Consider the following 17,360-nt stretch of genomic DNA (forward strand, 5'->3'; position numbering starts at 1 on the left):
AGATTCACCGTTCACACATCTGCAAACACAAATACACACCTGAGGTTATATATATGTGCACACATTCACACCACACTCACATAGTGTGTAGAACCCGGAGGACATGCATGAACACACACACACACACTGATCCTGCTGCTTTGAAAAGATGGTGATGTTTCACTTTCATCTGTCTTATTGAAACACACACACACACACACACACACACACACTTCAGTGCACATTATGCACATATGAACAGACACACCGTCTGAGGTGATTTATGAGTGCACGGCTCAGGTTTGCATGATTTATCCTGCTAAAGCTTCACTGTGCACCTGAGGGACACACACATACAGACACACACAGACACACACATACACACTACATGGAGGCTTGTTAGCCAGGATGCACAGAAGTGTGTGTGTGTGTGTGTGTGTGTGTGTGTGTGTGTGTGTGTGTGTGTGTGTGTGTGTGTGTGTGTGTGTGTGTGTGTGTGTGTGTGTGGGATACATGGTTATAAGATTTGTTTTGGTGCATACGCTTACAGTGTAATTGTGTTTTTATTTTGCGCATGTGTGTGTGTATGTGTGTGCACTTTGGTCTAAGCACACTGAAATGTAGTGTGTGCATGACGAAGGTGTGTACGTGTGCGAGCTAATGAACTCCTGTGGTGTGTTTGAGTGTGTAAACCTGTGTATGGCTTGTTCATTTGTCTCAGTGTGACACATACATGTTTTATCAAACCAGCATGGCGTTGTGCGTTTCCTGCTGTGTGTGAACATTCCTGCGCCAGGTATGCGGGTGTGTGTGTGTGTGTGTGTGTGTGTGTGTGTGTGTGTGTGTGTGTGTGTGTGTGTGTGTGTGTGTGTGTAGGTGTGTGTGTAGGTGTGCGAGTTTGAGTGCGTGTGCAGATCCGCCTTCATACGTCTGCGTAACAACATCCCCAGTGAGTTGTGTGAAGCTTCCTTCCCACCATGAAAGATAACTCGGCCCCTCAGCAGTGTAATGGCTGAGGACACACAGGAGCAGCGACACACACACACACACACAACTGACACACACAACCGGGCTCTGCACACAACTGTGTCACACTGAACTACACACTGGATGCTAACAGTGTAAAAATAACAACAACACGCCCTGACCTCCAGTAAGTCATCATTAACAGCACCACTGAATCCCAGTTTGATTAGTGAACATGAAGAGTGCTGACTGCGGAAAAATAATGACTATTTATACCCATTAAAAGTTATGGTTTGTGGCCTCTCGTTTTTTTTATTTAACCGACATCTCAGTGACGATACTTTTACACCGAGGACACAGTCAGTCTGTTGCTTTTAGTCAAACACGTGGCTGAAAACCCCAAAATGCCTCTAAATAGATGATGAAGATGAACAACGTGCCTCCTCTTCCTCTCACTACACGGAAGTTAACCCCATAATATGGCGGATGCAAACACAGCAGTGATAACGGCGAGGAGTCGTGGTGCCAAGGTGCCGCGGAGACACACACTGGACCAATCACGAGTCAGTGTCAGCTGTCAATCATGAGGTTTCACCCTGTTTTTATAGCGTCAAATTGCTTATCCTGAACAATTAACACGTAATGTCCCATCCACTAACATGAAGGAGGCAGGGTTAAAGACCTATACTGTAGCCAGCCACCAGGGGGCGATCTAGATGATTTGGCTTCACGTTGGGGGAGCTGTCATGTCGTCCATCTTTTTATTCCCAGTGTCTGTCTCCAGGTGTCATGGACAGACCTCAGGAGACGACCTCTGCAGAATGTGCACACACAGGAAGTGCAACCTTCACGCTATCACGTGGAAACCACTCATCTCCAGTAGAGATCGAACACGATGATGTCATGAACGTTCAAGGAGCCGAATGTAGGAAACAATTGAAAATGGTTTTGGGGGAAATCGCTGAAAAACAACTTTCTTTGTAATTTGAAATCTGCTGGAGAGGTTGTGCATCAGCCTCAGGACAGACGAACCAATGTTTGGACCAAATTGGTGGTTTTCACTGCCCAGTGACAAACACACTCAGAGAGAGATGTGATATTTAATAAGAGAGACAGAGACACAAACACACACTACACACACACTACACACACACACACACACACACTCGTCCCAAACAAAACACACAGAGGAGATACCCAACAGAAACACATGGGAGACAGCAGATACACAACCACACACTCTCCATGACACTTTAGCTCTCCCCTCAGAGATGATGACTGACCCTGCCAGACTACAGGTTGTGTGTGTGTGTGTGTGTGTGTGTGTGTGTGTGTGTGTGTGTGTGTGTGTGTGTGTGTTGTGTTGTGTTGTGTTCAGCTGTCCACGGCTCATGCTGAAGGCAGCTCAGCAGCTTCGGGCTTTTCTTCTTAATTGGTTGATTTGCAACCACGTCTGCGGCCGCCTGACACACGACGGACACACATTCACAAATGCAACGCGCGCGTGCACGCTCGGGCGCCGCAGACACGTTAATGGATGGACACACGTAAACACACACACAATCAATCGCACACATGCAGATTCACCGAATGCCCTCGTGACTCACAGACACACACACACACACAGGCAGCAGTGCAGTGCAAAGCTTCAGCACATCCAACCCGTCCTCATTAATACAGACTCGACTGACAGCTCGCTGTTGCCATGGCGACCCCCTACCTGTTGCCAAATGGAGAGGGGGGGAGAGGGGGGGGTAGGGGCTTGTGAACACAGCTCAAAACTATCTCAGATCAATTTCTCCGTGCGTCTCGGAGCCGCCGGTGCTGCTGCAGGCACAATCACCCACTTGGGAACCAGGAACCGTTTCATTCAGCTCGGTCCGGCCACACTCGGGTGCAGAGCGACGCCCTCGTCTGCACGTCCTCTGATGAGAGACGCCGAATTCAACAGGCCTCCGTCGTCAGGTGGCGCTCGGAGCTAATGCCGTCTCCCCCGTTCCAGGTTGTTCGCTCCAGTCGGACGAGATGAAACCAAGTCGAAGGGGAAATTGCTTTTCTTAATTCGTCATCGCGAGCCGCTCTCCTCTAATTAAATCACTGCATATTCTATTCTCGCCGTGCGATTCTTCAGTGCCATAGCATTCTATCTTATATTCTTAACACAGGTTTAATACACTGCTGGAAAATGGCTCCGTAGACTAATGTGTCACAGCAGCAGAGTCTGTAATTAACTGTTACAGGGAGTTCACAAAGTGTGGAGACGCTTTATGGAAAATTAAAGATGCATGAAATGCTCCCAAATCAAACAGAGCCTAATGAAAATGTGTCTCTTATGTGACTCGCCCATTCTGCTTGAAGCGATTTGCAGATATGTGTTGGACAACTATAGCTTCGGATGATTTCCAAGTGTGAGTCACAGTTTTTGTTTTGTTCAATTCAACATAAAATGAAGCTTTATTGTTGGGAAAAATTCAATTTGACACAGCAGCAGAAGAAAGTGGCAGCGAAAGGGGAAAGAAGAAGAATAGAATCCAAAGTAAACAAGATTAAAATAAATATTATCTATAATCACAATATACAAATACTACTCCGACAGTGTGGCAGCGTTATGGCTTAATGCTATATATTGACCAGTTCCTGTATTTTATTTTCAGTGTATTCTCTACTTTCCTTTCTATAGCCTGACGACTCGGCTGCCAGGATTTTCAGGAAAAAACATAACTGCAAGAAACCATCCTGGTAAATAAGTGTTACATTAAAAAATTTCATTTTAGTTTTGCAGGGCGAAAGAATTAAACTTCTGAGAATTCAATTTGATTTCTAACTCTAATGATGCGAAGATCAACAAATGAAACATGACACACACCCTGAGCATTTATACAGCAACTTGCAGTTTGCTGCCACTTACTGAAACTGAAGAACACACACACACAGACACACACACACAGACACACACACGTTGTGTATTCGCTGTTGATCCTTAATCTCTTCCTCCTACTGATGATGATGGTTTGCAAATCAAACCGACACCGGTGTTATTGTTTCAAGTGCTCATGCTCCCACACTTTTAATGTTGTTTTCTTCTCCCTGAATCAAATTACACTTCCCCTGAAATGGATTTGGTGCTTATGAATAAAACTTTGCCTGTTTGCAGTAAATCACACGACAGCAGCGGAATTAGAGCCAAGGTTATTTGGTCATTACAACAGCAGAGGAAGATAAAGGAGAGTAATCATCACGCGCTCTCAAAACAGATTCAAACAATAACAGTCCACAACCTACAAGCTTCACTAATAGACCTCTGGTGTCTTGATTATTCATGATGGATCTCATCTGTTTTTTTTTTAAATTGGATCATCAGGCCTGGAACGAAAACCGGACTTTGGTCGTCACGCGGCCGAGTTGCAACATCGTTCTCGGGAACCAGCTGGAAGTTAAACGCTGCGGAAATCTACTTGACATGAAACAGTGACAGCGAGAAAAACTGATTCTATTCACAACACTCGCCAGAGACAACAGCTCATGAGTGTGTGAGTGTGTGTGAGTGTGTGTGTGAGAGTGTGTGTGAGTGAGTCACTGATAAGAATAAAGTTGACGTTACATATGATCCCGTAACCTGGATTCAGACTATTTAACTGGGTCATTCACGGTGCAGCCACATCTGCATGCAAAGACCCACAAAATCACAACATCTGGGATACCCGGCCCGGGTATTCGGGTTTGGTCACGTTGGCTGACTTCGTTTTTTTTTTTTTTTTTTTTTTAAATCATGCACGTTTCTGTAAGAGTGGAAAATATCAGGCTCGGGTTGGGTTTGGAATTCCTGTCTGCCTCGGGTCGGGGCTCGGCTAAGTTTCCAATCGGCTCAGTCGGGGTTTGCACAGAACGTTACGGCCTGAGCCACATCCTCTTTCAGACATGCACTGGAGTCCAGGCACGTTCCTGCATGTGAGTAAACAAATGGGGGAGTTGCTTCGGACCTTTTCCTGCCGACCCAGCGAGTCTCGATGACGCGACGGATATTTCAGGATGAAAAAGAGGAGCCGAACACGTAGAGGACGCAGAAGAAGACATCAACTTCAAAAGGTCGGCGAGTTACGTGAGCTTTTGGCGATAAGGTGTCTTTACTGCAGGATATAAACGTCATGTCCTTCCTCCTGCTGCTCTACACAGGCTCCCCCCCGACTGTTCCGGACATGTTCCTGTTGTTCCACATTCACAGTTTGCACAGTTCCTGTCTGAAAACATCTCACGTCAACAAAGTGTCCTTCATTATCACACGGGGAGAAGCATTAAAACACACAGCACAAGGCCACACGGGCTGATGTGGCTGTTAAAGTCACAGCGAGGGCTGTCAGCAGAATGATAAGATGGTAGAGAACAGGCATGAGTGTGTGTGTGTGTGTGTGTGTGTGTGTGTGTGTGTGTGTGTGTGTGTGTGTGTGTGTGTGTGTGTGTGTGTGTGTGTGTGTGTGTGCGTGCGTGCGTGTGTGTGGCCTTCAGTGGTTCATTAATACCGAATACACCATCCTGCGGTGACCTCCGCCACTTAACCCCCTCCTCACTAAAAAACCTGTTGTAAGACAGACGGAGGAAACACCGCAGCTCCACTCTGATGGATGGAGCGAGCTCGTCGCACACTTAACCTCAACAGAAGAACTTGTACAGCACCAGAGACGGTTTGAGAGTTGACGTGACAAGATGATGAATCAGAATCTGAGTGAACTTTAAATCGGCGTGTTTTTACGTCTGTGTTTTGTGACGAGGCTGTTCTGTGGTGTCGAGCTTCAGATCTGGTTTGTCACCGCACATCCGACGTTAAGAGCTGCACTTCATCATGTCAACATTCTGCATCTGCATGATAACATATCTGGTGAGTCAAGTAAAGTGTCGACTCCAAAGTAGGAGAGAAAGACTGATGTGGATTTTAGGGGCCGATATCGAAGATGTTGTTATCAAGCTCTCAGGACAAAGTATGAAGCTGCGGCTTAATACTTTACACGTTAACCATAAAAATAAAACAACGAAATATGTACCATATAGAAGAATATTCCACGTTACATGGAAACGTAAAAGCACGAAAAATGAAGAGTTAATGCCTCTTTGTTAAAAGTGGAGAGCAGCACAGACCACACACACAACCAACAGCCAATCAGCAGAGGCGACTGACGTCTGACCCCGTGTACACACCACTGCTTCATGTTTATTTAACTTTTGCTGATCCACATTTTCTTCTTAAAATCCTGATATGGTGAAAAAAACACTTCTGACTTGGTAACGTAACCTGAGCGGCAACAGAATCATGTCCGTGGTGCGGAGAGGGAGCCTGGCAGCGTTCTCTACGTGTCAAGTTAAATAGAACCACATGTGCTTTATGTGACTAATGTTATTTAATATATCAACATTATATCACTTCTCCCTCTTGTGTGTCGTTGGGGATTTATGCTGGAAATTCCTCACTTTGTAACCTCTTGGCTGAGGGGGAGTGAGAGAACTGGGTCGGGCCCTGGACGGGATCTGCTCCGACGGGCCTGATGGGTCGAGTGAGAACGAGACCGGCTGTAAATCTCCGGACAGCTGAAGGTATCAGGTGTTCGCTGCACGTCGGCACGTAGAGTACAGGGGATGGATAACGTGTGCATCGGGTTTTCTAACGACGTCGTCAAAATGACAGGAAGGATAGAAAAGTGTGCATCAGGTTTTTCTTTACTCGGACGTCAGGGTGGGTTCGAGGGAACGTTTAATTTTATCTTCTGTGACATGCTGTCATCGTCCTTTATCGGCCCTATAAATACAATCTCATGTTTTAAGCCAGACTAAAGACATCACTTGTATTTAACGATGTTGCTTTTCTGAATATATGAAATGTGACAGTTAAAACTAAAAAGGGAGATTTGTTTAATTTGTCCTCTCAGTTCATGTCTTTCTTCTAAAGATCCTCTGTGTTCTCTGTGAACGCTCCTCCTCGCTGTGGTGCTGTTGGACACCAGGTTTGCACAAAAATATAAAAACGATATTCGCGTTCGGTCACGTTTACTCCTGTGCAATTTCAAACCCAGCGTTAGTTGTGTTGGTGAATTCTTTACCTGCTCTTGTCTCTCCAACCAGCGGTCCACCATGGGGTGATTGGCACTGAGCGACGACCGGGCCGTCTCCCTCTGGAACTCCCTCTGATTGGCCCACGTCCCTGCGTCCCGCGGCAGACTGCGATACGTGTCCGTGACTTTACCCTGCGCAGACAGAAGAGTTCCCACTGAGGCCACTTCAGACACGATGACCTCCTGAGCTACTCTGAACTGAGAACATGTTGAGTTGTCATTTTCTTATTGATCGGGAAACATCTAAAGTATCTGGAAAAGGTCAACAGTGAAATTTAAAAAATCAAAAAATCTACTTAAAGTCAACGTAGAGCAGCTAAAATGTGTTTTCTTTCAGTGAGATGTCCGTGCTCACTTCCCCGGCCTCTTACCTTCCTCTCCAGGCTGTTGGTGCCGGACGCGTGTCGAGCCTTCAAGAAGCCAGCGGTGGTGGACCAGCGGGTCGGGTTCTTCCTCGAGGGCGGATCTTCCGTCTGGACCCGCACCTCGCCGCCGCCGAACGGCCCGTTGATGGTCATCAGGGCGGGGTCGCTGCTGCGGCGGACGTGGAGCGGCATATCTGAGGGACAGGAAAGACGACGGAACGGAGGTTATGACTTTATCATTATGGATGAAAAGGGAAAGTTGTGGAGAGGAAATCTGCTTTCTCTTTCTCTGGGCGATACATTTCTATCACCGCATGATGTTTCTATTCATTTGAAGGAAAGTGGCACATTGCTGAATCCGATAAGACACACGACAGAGACTTCATATTATGTTTGGGGATGATCGATGGGAATACGCCCAAAATAATTGTGTTCCTCAAACAATGTGTGGGCTAATAAAGGCAGTTAATCATCGAGGTTCCATTATCGTCCCCGTTGCGAATTAATCACATTTATCACTGAAGGTTCTAATCAGGCGGCTCCGCTCTCGACTTCGCAACGCAGACTGTGTGGGAACAACAACACCAGGACGAGCCTGTTGAGAAACACCAGGGCCAGTGGACGCCTTCCATTAAAACTCTTCACTCTGCGCAGAAGTCACGGTGCGTGGGAAGTGGGCCGGGGTCCAAATGACGACTCCGGCGAGGGCAACGCGCACAAACCCTGTGCACTCGTACACAAGACACACACACACACTGTGACTTTAAATCTACCAGTTATTAAATCCCACGAGCCGCCAGCAGACACACACCAGAGATACGGAGTGTAAACCAAAATGTTTGGAGGCTGGAGCGTCTTCCTCAGACAACAACGCCAAATGTCATGTTCCCATGTTCTCTTCCAGGACGTTTACTCACTGTCTGGTGTGTGTGTCTGTTTGTGCAGGAAATACCCTGATCTGTCCAAAGAGAGGAGTGTGTGTCTGAGTCAACACTTACTTGAGTTTGTGTATTATGAGAGTAAGTGCATGACAAGATTAAGTGTTTCCATCTGTGTGTGTGTGTGTGTGTGTGTGTGTCCCTGTGAATGTGTATTCTCTGCTACACACAGGAGTTTGTTTGTGCGTATTTGAACACAAATACTTAACACGACAATATTGTGTAGAAAAATGACGTGGCTCTGTGTGTTGGGAAAGTGAGTGTGCGTGGGGTTTGTGTAGAAGAAGTGCGTGTGTTTGTGTTGGGAAATAATACATCCGAGCCAACGGCAGCAGTATTTGTTGAGAATCTGGAAATGTGTGTGTGTTTGTGTGTGTGTGTGTGTGTTTACAGTACACTGTAATGTGCTGACTGATGTTACTGGGTCACCCAGAGCGTGGGACCTGACCTGCTGGGAGCTGTGGGAGGCAGCTGCGTTCTGGGAGATGGAGTTCAGGATTGGAGGGGGTGCAGCCTGATGCCGACAGGTCTCAGCACCACTCACACAACTCCACCTCCCAGGAGGCACTGGGGCATGTGACCACGGCGTTTTAGCTGAACTGCAGCGATGAGTACGACCGCCGCACTATATGCTAATTATATTTACACCGTGTACTAATATGCACCGTGTACGGCTGCAGGAGGACAGGACGTCTGCAAAGCTGGACAACAAAAGCAAAGCAAAGCTAAATCATCCGTGGTCACATGCCCCAATGCCTCCTGGGAGGTGGAGTTGTGTGAGTGGTGCTGAGACCTGTCGGCATCAGGCTGCACCCCCTCCACTCCTGAACTCCATCTCCCAGAACGCAGCTGCCTCCCACAGCTCCCAGCAGGTCAGGTCCCACGCTCTGGGTGACCCAGTAACCGCCTCCTGGTGGCTGGCTGCAGAATAGGTCATAAATAGGTCAGAATAGGTCATAAACCCTGCGTCCTCCATGTTAGTAGAAGGGACGTATTCCAAATAAAAAACTAAATATATTTCAGTTTTTTCAATATGCATGATTTTCACTTACACTAGATGTTGCATGAACGACAGCATCTCAGACCAAAACAAATGCTTCATTGCAGGGGTGGATCTAAGGAGGGGGGCCAGGGGGCAGTGGCCCCTGAAGCGCCCCTGTACTGTCCGTAGTCTTTAAAAAAAACAAATACTAACTAATACATATGAAAATCTAGATACACATCTAGATAGAGTTACCCTTTGTTCAGAAGAGTCAACAAAACATACAAAAACAAATCCTGCTGCCTTGCAGAGTGGAAAAATAAACCTGTTGCATCTCATCTGCAGGTTGGTTTCTCCTCTCAGTTAGAAGCTTGACTCGTAAAAGTGTGTTTTTAAAGTTTATCTCAGCCTTCATAAAGTTGGAGACTTTAATATTATAGATTTTAAGGAGTAGTATTGATATTGGGTCCTTGGATAACAGGGTCGCATTAACTGAATTTATCATTTATGATTTAAAGATTAAAGACGAATTCACGAACTTCAAGTTTGACTTTTCTCCCGTAGTAATTATTGCCTTTTGAAAACTCAGCTTCTCGTGCTTCCATCTGAAAGTCTCACATGTTCACCGACAGTGGCATTGTCCCTTTAATCTGCCTCCTCTCATCTGCACAGTTCTGAGTTTAGCGAAGCCAAAGAAACTACCATCAGTCAATTTGTGCATTTCAATGCGGCTCTCTGTCTAATAAGCCTGATCACTTTCCTTTTGAGTCCGTGGGTCTAACAAGGAAACTGGCAAAGAGTCCAACACTTCTCATCTTCGTCCAACATGAATCAGTGATTGAAAGCTATTCTCATTAGGAGCTCGTGGGAGAAAAAAAAATAATCAAAATTCCTTCTCTTCCATGTCAGACATTTCTCTTAAAAGCCATTAAAATTCATCTGATGAGATTCGGTGTCGTCAATTAAGCCGGGTTAGAATTTATTATGGAGACGGTTAAATTGGACGTAACTGGCAGGTGCGATTATTCCCTGAGATTTTCCATTTCTTACTGCAAATTCTCATTCAGCATCTCGTCCAGAAATCCAATTAGGACTGGAGTGACCTCGCTCAGTGTGTGTGTGTGTGTGTGTGTGTGTGTGTGTGTGTGTGTGTGTGTGTGTGTGTGTGTGTGTGTGTGTGTGTGTGTAGTCTGTTCCTGTGAGCACACGAAAACAAATAAAAGGTTCAGGGTCCACTTCCTTTCCTGTATTTTGCTTTTCTTCAGTCCGCCTGATTTATTGTTTGACTGATAACGATCTACAGATAGGAGCCTTTCACAGATATATCTACATATTAAACATTGTAGAAAATATGTGCATTTGCATTTATATTTCACATAAAAAAAATGTAAGTATTAAGTATTAATTCAAGTATTAAGTGAGTTTAATTCAACCATCCAAAAGGGGAATTTTCCTAAATCAATCAAAAAGGTAAACAAAAAGAAACTAAAGTTCACAACTGCTGCTGGTGAAGCTCCAGAAAAAAATCCATAAGAAGATTTATGAAGACACCGAATAATGAAGATGCATAGAAAGAGCTCGCTAACAAAGTCAATATCGGCGGCAAATGTGAAAAGTAAAAATTCGGCACAAGACATATTGCTTTAAACAACGCATTGATCATCGAACCAGTACTTTAACATTCATTTTGCACGTCTTCAAAAGGAACTTTATATTTTCACCTAATCTGCCAGAGGGCTGCTCTCATTCAACCTGAGGGACCTCTGCTTACGTCAAAAATAAATAAAAGCAGATTTTACTTTGATGATTGATTTCCCCCTCGTAGTCACCTTTACTCTCAGTCCTTTAACGGTCACAGATCCAGAGAAACAGAGGAAGAGCCTTTCAGACCGAAAGAGGCAGAAACAGTAAGAGCACGTGTTTGTTTCCCTCGATTCCAAACGGGACAAATCACCGACGCCCGTCACTTTCCCAACTCGCTGTAATTGCAGCAGCAGAAGCCACTTGGCCAGCGAAACTGCAGAGGTGGACGGGCTCGGCGTCACATTTGATTTAGGAGGCAGCGAATAGAACCAATTAGTCACTTTGGCCGGGGATCAAGCGGCTATCTGTGCCTGGGAAAGAAAAAAAAAAAAAAAAAACGGGCCTCCTGTCCAATTAACAGAATTTATGGACGGGGCCACGGTACCGCCGGGCCACGGTGAGGTAATTTGTTGGGTTTGCTGCAGTCGCTGACATTTGATGCCGATGGAAACGACAGATTTATAATTTAAGGAGGGAAATAAGAGGAATGGAGTCAATTATGAATGTGTTAGGTAAATGTTTGAGTTTGCCGAGTGTATCTTTAGATAATAGCCCCTCTATCCAAACAACGCATCCATCCACACCTCGTCTGCAGGTGTGTGTGACGCAGCCAGTCGAGACTCCGTGGAGCTGAGACTCACTTGTGCGCAGGGCGGAGGGCGTCACTTCGATCTCGCTGGCCGCCTGGTAGGGCTGGAAGGCCGAGGCCCCGCTGCCGGCGCTGAGGTCCGCCGCAAACAGGTCGGGGCTCTGGGTCCCTGTGGAGCTGGCGCTGGTGCCGTCACCTCCATGATGGGGCTCCTGCTCGTCGTACACCGCTATCAGCTGCAGGAGGAAGGGAGAACAGGGGAGGTTGGATAAGCAACATGAAACTTTATGTTGTCGACAGGCTAAATCGCTCTTTATTCACAGAAACAGGAATAAAGGGAAGCAGATAGAATTCATATATAATGTTTTTTTCTTTGTATTGGACTAAAACGCTTAAAAATCAAAACATATGCTGGAATAATGTAGAATAATGAGACAATTTAAACCCCGAAGATAAAGAGAGGAATAAAACCTGGAACAAAAGACGGGAAGAAATAAGAGGGAAGAGCTGAAGGTTAAATGAGCGACATAAAAACAGAGGAAAGACGAGAGGGTTTTCTTAAACTGTATTTCAGACAGAAGACAAAAGAGACTTAATTCCCCAGAGAGTTTTATTCAATCTCTTTAAAATCTCTTTAAAACAAGCGTTAGAGGAGTTAATTAATGAATCACAATCGATCTTCGAACATACAAACACTTTTGAGTCTTGATATAAAAACTAAGCATGTGCAGAGGACAACTTCCTCTGGTCGCGTCACATTGGAGGGAACTCTACTTTCTAACTGGACCAACACAGAAATTGAAAAGAATTGCTCATGTATACAGCAATTTGTGCAAATGTTACCGCAGCGCAGTTATAAGCCTGGAGGGGGGGGGGGGAGGCCACTGTGACCTTTGACCACCAAACTCAAATCAGTAAATCTGTGAGTCTAAGTGAAGATTTGTACCTAATTTGAAAGGGTTAGGTTTAGGGTTCTCCAGTTGCTATAACATAATACATTCACGAGGCAAAAAGGGTTTCTCGAGGTCACCGTGACCTTGATCATAAACCTTGGACCCGCAAAATCTAATCAATTCATCTGTCAGACCAAGTTTTTCAGACAAAAAAAAAAATGTTTTTAGGGTCACAGCGACCTTGAACTTTGACCTTTCACAACCAAAATCCATTAATTTCATCCTTTAGTCCAACTTAACTTTTCTAACAGATTTAAAGACGTTCTTGAGAAATCCTGTTCACAGAATATGGACGTGTACGGACATTTGGACCAGCGGAGATTAACTCAGGCATAAAAACAAACTTAATGAAGACCTGGATCAATAAGAACCATTGAAACAACACAACATGCGACTCTGTGAACACAACAACACCTACAGACCCGGACTGGTGGTCCAACCTGCTCCAGTCACTTATAATCACTGAGAGTTAATTAAATCCTGGTGCACAACACATGGCCGCCCGCTCCAGCTCTAATACACCGGGACCACACACAGTGCAGGAGAATACTGAGTGGGTTCGGAGCCTGGGTTTTAAGTCACGAGCCCGAGGTGCTCATTACGTCCAATCAAATCCCCCCTTTACTCAGGGTGTCTCCTCGCTCCAGATCTGGAGCTGAAAGCTCTCCTCCCTCAGAGATCTGATTAAATCCAGCCTCTGCTGACTCCCTTTATTAGATTATAGATGAGATTCGTGTTGTCCCTCTGTGCCCCCCCCCAACCCCCCGCCCCCCCGGGCCTGAGAGTGTGTTCAGCTGGTTTCAGTCAGCCGAGGAGAAAATGAAGAGCCCGTCCAGCATTTTGCCAATTCAGAGGATGTGATCCAACTCTCCCACATGGTGAGATCTGATGTGGAGGCTCCACTGTAGTGAGATGAGATGAGATGAGATCCCCCCCCCCCCCCGCCCTGACCCGCAGCATCTCATCCACATTAAAAGCTAATGGAGATATTCTGCAGCTCAAACATCTTCAGGATGTCACTGCACTTCATCTGGCTCCGTTTGCTGCGTCCTGGCCGAGCTTGTGAAACTCAACAGAAGGTTCATCAATTTCACTTTCGCTCCCAACTGCAGATATATTCATCTTGTGAAGAGGCCACATTGGGAAACGCACGGTTCACTCACAAATCTGTAGATTGAGATGAATTCAAATCGATGTGGATGGTGAAAGCTCAGCTCAGGGCTACAGCATCATCTGCAGGCTCATAGGAATAAATTGGCAGAATATGAATCCATCCGACCCGTGTGATACCGAATTCTGATTTTAGGGCCTATTTTTAACGTGCACATTTATATTTTTTACACGTCAAAGACAAGGCACCGCTCCAAAGTTGCGTTAATGCTTCACGACAGCATCTTCAAACTTCCGAAGAAAAGAACTAAACGCAGGAAAGCAGAACACTTTGAGGCCATTTGCTCTCACGAAGCTCCGCAAGACGCACCTCTCACACAAATGTGGCTGAATAGAAAGAGATGCATCAGCACACGTGCACACAGTTACATTTAAAGACACCCACACAATCCATTAAAACACAGACACACACACACGCACACCATTCAAATCCAACCACCCGCTTTCCAGCACATTAAACCTTCATTTCTGCAATATTTAGTCTGAGAGCTGTGGAGTTTTATAGCACACTGGACAGGCTCCCTGGTGAGAGGAACTCTCGAGGGCGTACACACACGCACACACACACACACACACACACACACACACACACACACACACACACACACACACACACACACACACACACACACACACACACACACACACACACACACAGACCTCAACACTCATTTTTCCCATTAGTCCCTGTACATAAATGTGCCCACATTTACCTCAAATTAGAAGCCACAGCAGCCCGGGGCTAATCTGCTCACACAGTAATGGGGATAATAAAGGGTCAAGGGGCAGAGGGGGGGGGGGGGGGGTTCGTTGTGTAGAAAGTGTGTGTGTGTAGACTGTGTGAAAGAAGGAAGGTTATGTGAGTGTGTGTGTGTGTGCTCAAGTGTGCACAAGTTTAAAGCTGTTTTCAAGATATGACCTCTGGGAAATCTGGTCCAGTCATTTTCCAGGATCAGACGCTTTCACAACAACAGGAAAATTCACCAGAAGCTCTCGAGTCTCGTCTCTACGAGTCGACGTCTTTGTCTGCGTCACCTTTATCCAGATTTATCTGTATTCTTCCAGTTTTGTTTAAAAATGCCATCGACTCGCCCGCTGTGAGTTTTCTGGACTTTTTCCTGCTGCATGGGATCCGTGAGAACTTTTACAAAAGGGGCTGACGGGGGAGTTCTGCGGAGCAACTGACTCTGCGTTCTCACATGCAGCCGCTCTAGAAAAACGTCAGGACAATGTGCGGACTTCACCGAATGTCTGAAAGCAGCGAGACACCTGGGAAATACACAGCGAGACAGATTGTGCGTGTGTGTGTGTGTCTGTAATTGTGTGTTTTATGGGTATATACGTGTACATAAAACTTCCTGTGTGTGACCGTCCTCCTCTCTCCCCTCATTAAAGCTCAGCTCAGCCAGGAAAACCGCCGAGTCAGCAAACTCCCCCTGGCCTCGTCCCCCGAGGACCCCGCCGAAGACGAACCCCCAACCCCAAGTGCCTTCACAGCCCATGCGGTTGTTATTACAGTGCGTGGTAATCAGTTCGGCTGCAGTGAGCTCCGTGATCTGATGATACTGAAAGACTTCATCGCTGCACAGGGTGCGGCTCTGAATGTTAGACCTCAGAAATATCCCCAAAGGAAAAAGCTTTCATTTCCAATTTTCCCTTTGTTTGTTTTTGAGAAGTAACCCGAGCTAATCACCAGTTTTTTTTGCGTCTCGTTAATGGATGTAAGTGAACGTGTTGATCGCGGTGGGCGGAGCTGCGGCGGACAGACGCTCCCTCTGGACTCCGTGTTGTTCCTGTTGGACGTTGTGTTGAGCGAGTTGTTGTCCGTGAGCAACGAAACAGCCCAGAGTCAAAGCTAATTGCCGAGGTGCGTTGACAAGCACGGCCCTGACCCCTGCCACAGGAGAACTGCTGCCAGGCATCATCGTCACAAACACACACACACAAACACACACACACACACACACACACACACACACACACACACACACACACACACACACACACACACACACACACACACACACACACACACACACACACACACACACACACACACACACACACACACACACACACTAAAAGGTGACATCCAATCAGCAGTGTTGCTCCTCAGAGGTTTGCACTGAAAAGTGGGTGTTGATTGGTTTGTGAAACTGTGTCAACACCTTCCTGTTTACGACTAGACACTTCATATCTTACAGTTTATGATGATGGCTGCATTTTTATTATGATTTCAGGTTGTTCATCCGTCCGTACGTCACTCAGTCGATCTCTGAAGAACGAATTTCTTCAAACTGCGTACAACTGCTCAGTTTGACTCACGAATGAAGTGATTTGAATTCACTGGTCAAAGTTTGAGATCGCTGCTACCCGACAAATCACGTTTTTGGTCTTGTGAACAAAAGATGTCAGGAACAACTCGGGGGGGGATTTCTTCAAACTTGGTACAAACGTTCTATCAAATGAAAAGAAAAACAAGCCGAGTTCTTAATCAGAGCTGTGATTGAGATGTATGTAGATCAATTCATTGATTCATGATTTGAAGTAGTAATGTGTTAAATCTAAATAATACTCCGAGCATGATATTGATTTATTTAGTTGTTTTTTTTTAATCAAAACTTGCTTTGGACACAGGCCAGTATACACACATGTTGTGCAGCGAGTGTGTGTGTGTGTGATAAATCCTCTGACGTCTTATCAACTGTGGACCACACACACACACACACACACACACACACACACACACACACACACACACACACACACACACACACACACACACACACACACACACACACACACACACACACACACACACACACACACACACACACACACACACACACACACACACACACCCTCTAAACCAAAAGCCAAAAAAGAAACAATAATTGAAAAGTAAATTACAATGGAAAGTGTGAGTCGGTCCACTTTACAGCAGTCACTTCAGTCGCAGCTCATAAATCATCATCATCATAACTCTGGCTAGAACAATACGCTGGCAGCCGGGCCAACGAGCCGGGGGAACCAGAGGTCTCTGGGAAGGGGAATTAATCCCTGTAGGTGTGTGTGTGTGTGTGTGTGTGTGTGTGTCTGTGTGTGTGTGTGTTGTCTTTAGCGAGACACGGCCGTTGCTTGTGCCACATCAGCAGTCGTCCGGTCTTATTTCATCAAGAAATCCCTGAGCTTATAAAGTACGGCCGTCCCGAAGAATGACACCCACCATAGTTCTGGCTCCCAACTCCAAAACATACATCTTTCCAAGCCGCCGCATCCGTCTGCGGAGCGTTGGATTTATTCCCTCGTCACATAAAATAACGTCAAGTCATTATAATTTCACGCAGAATTATAGCGCGTCAATAGAGCACATTTTCCCTCGTGTCACTGCGCTCGGTCTGTGTTCTCTCACATGATTTATTGACTTTAAACCGTATATATATATATATATATATCAATAAAAGTAGACACACTAAATGAAAGAAGGCAGAAGTGATCACTTGAACAGAAGTGGGAA

At 45.8% G+C, this 17,360-nt stretch overlaps 1 protein-coding gene across 6 annotated transcripts in view; it reads right to left on the reverse strand.

The window, feature by feature from the left end:
* The window catches only part of LOC117778717 (partitioning defective 3 homolog), a 198,154-nt gene that overhangs the window by 112,647 nt on the left and 68,147 nt on the right, over positions 1 to 17,360 (reverse strand). For all 6 annotated transcript variants that reach the window (XR_004616833.1, XM_034614475.1, XM_034614473.1 and 3 more), the window contains exons 3-5: positions 11,773 to 11,956; positions 7,415 to 7,602; positions 7,032 to 7,175 (exon numbers count right to left, since the gene is read on the reverse strand). Coding sequence is in view for 5 of the 6 variants with exons in the window: in XM_034614475.1 (XP_034470366.1) it covers positions 7,032 to 7,175; positions 7,415 to 7,602; positions 11,773 to 11,956 (516 nt within the window). In the remaining variant the exon portion in view is untranslated. The remainder of the gene's footprint in view (positions 1 to 7,031; positions 7,176 to 7,414; positions 7,603 to 11,772; positions 11,957 to 17,360) is intronic.

Source organism: Hippoglossus hippoglossus, chromosome 17 (assembly GCF_009819705.1).
Source record: "Hippoglossus hippoglossus isolate fHipHip1 chromosome 17, fHipHip1.pri, whole genome shotgun sequence".
NCBI lineage: Eukaryota > Metazoa > Chordata > Actinopteri > Pleuronectiformes > Pleuronectidae > Hippoglossus > Hippoglossus hippoglossus.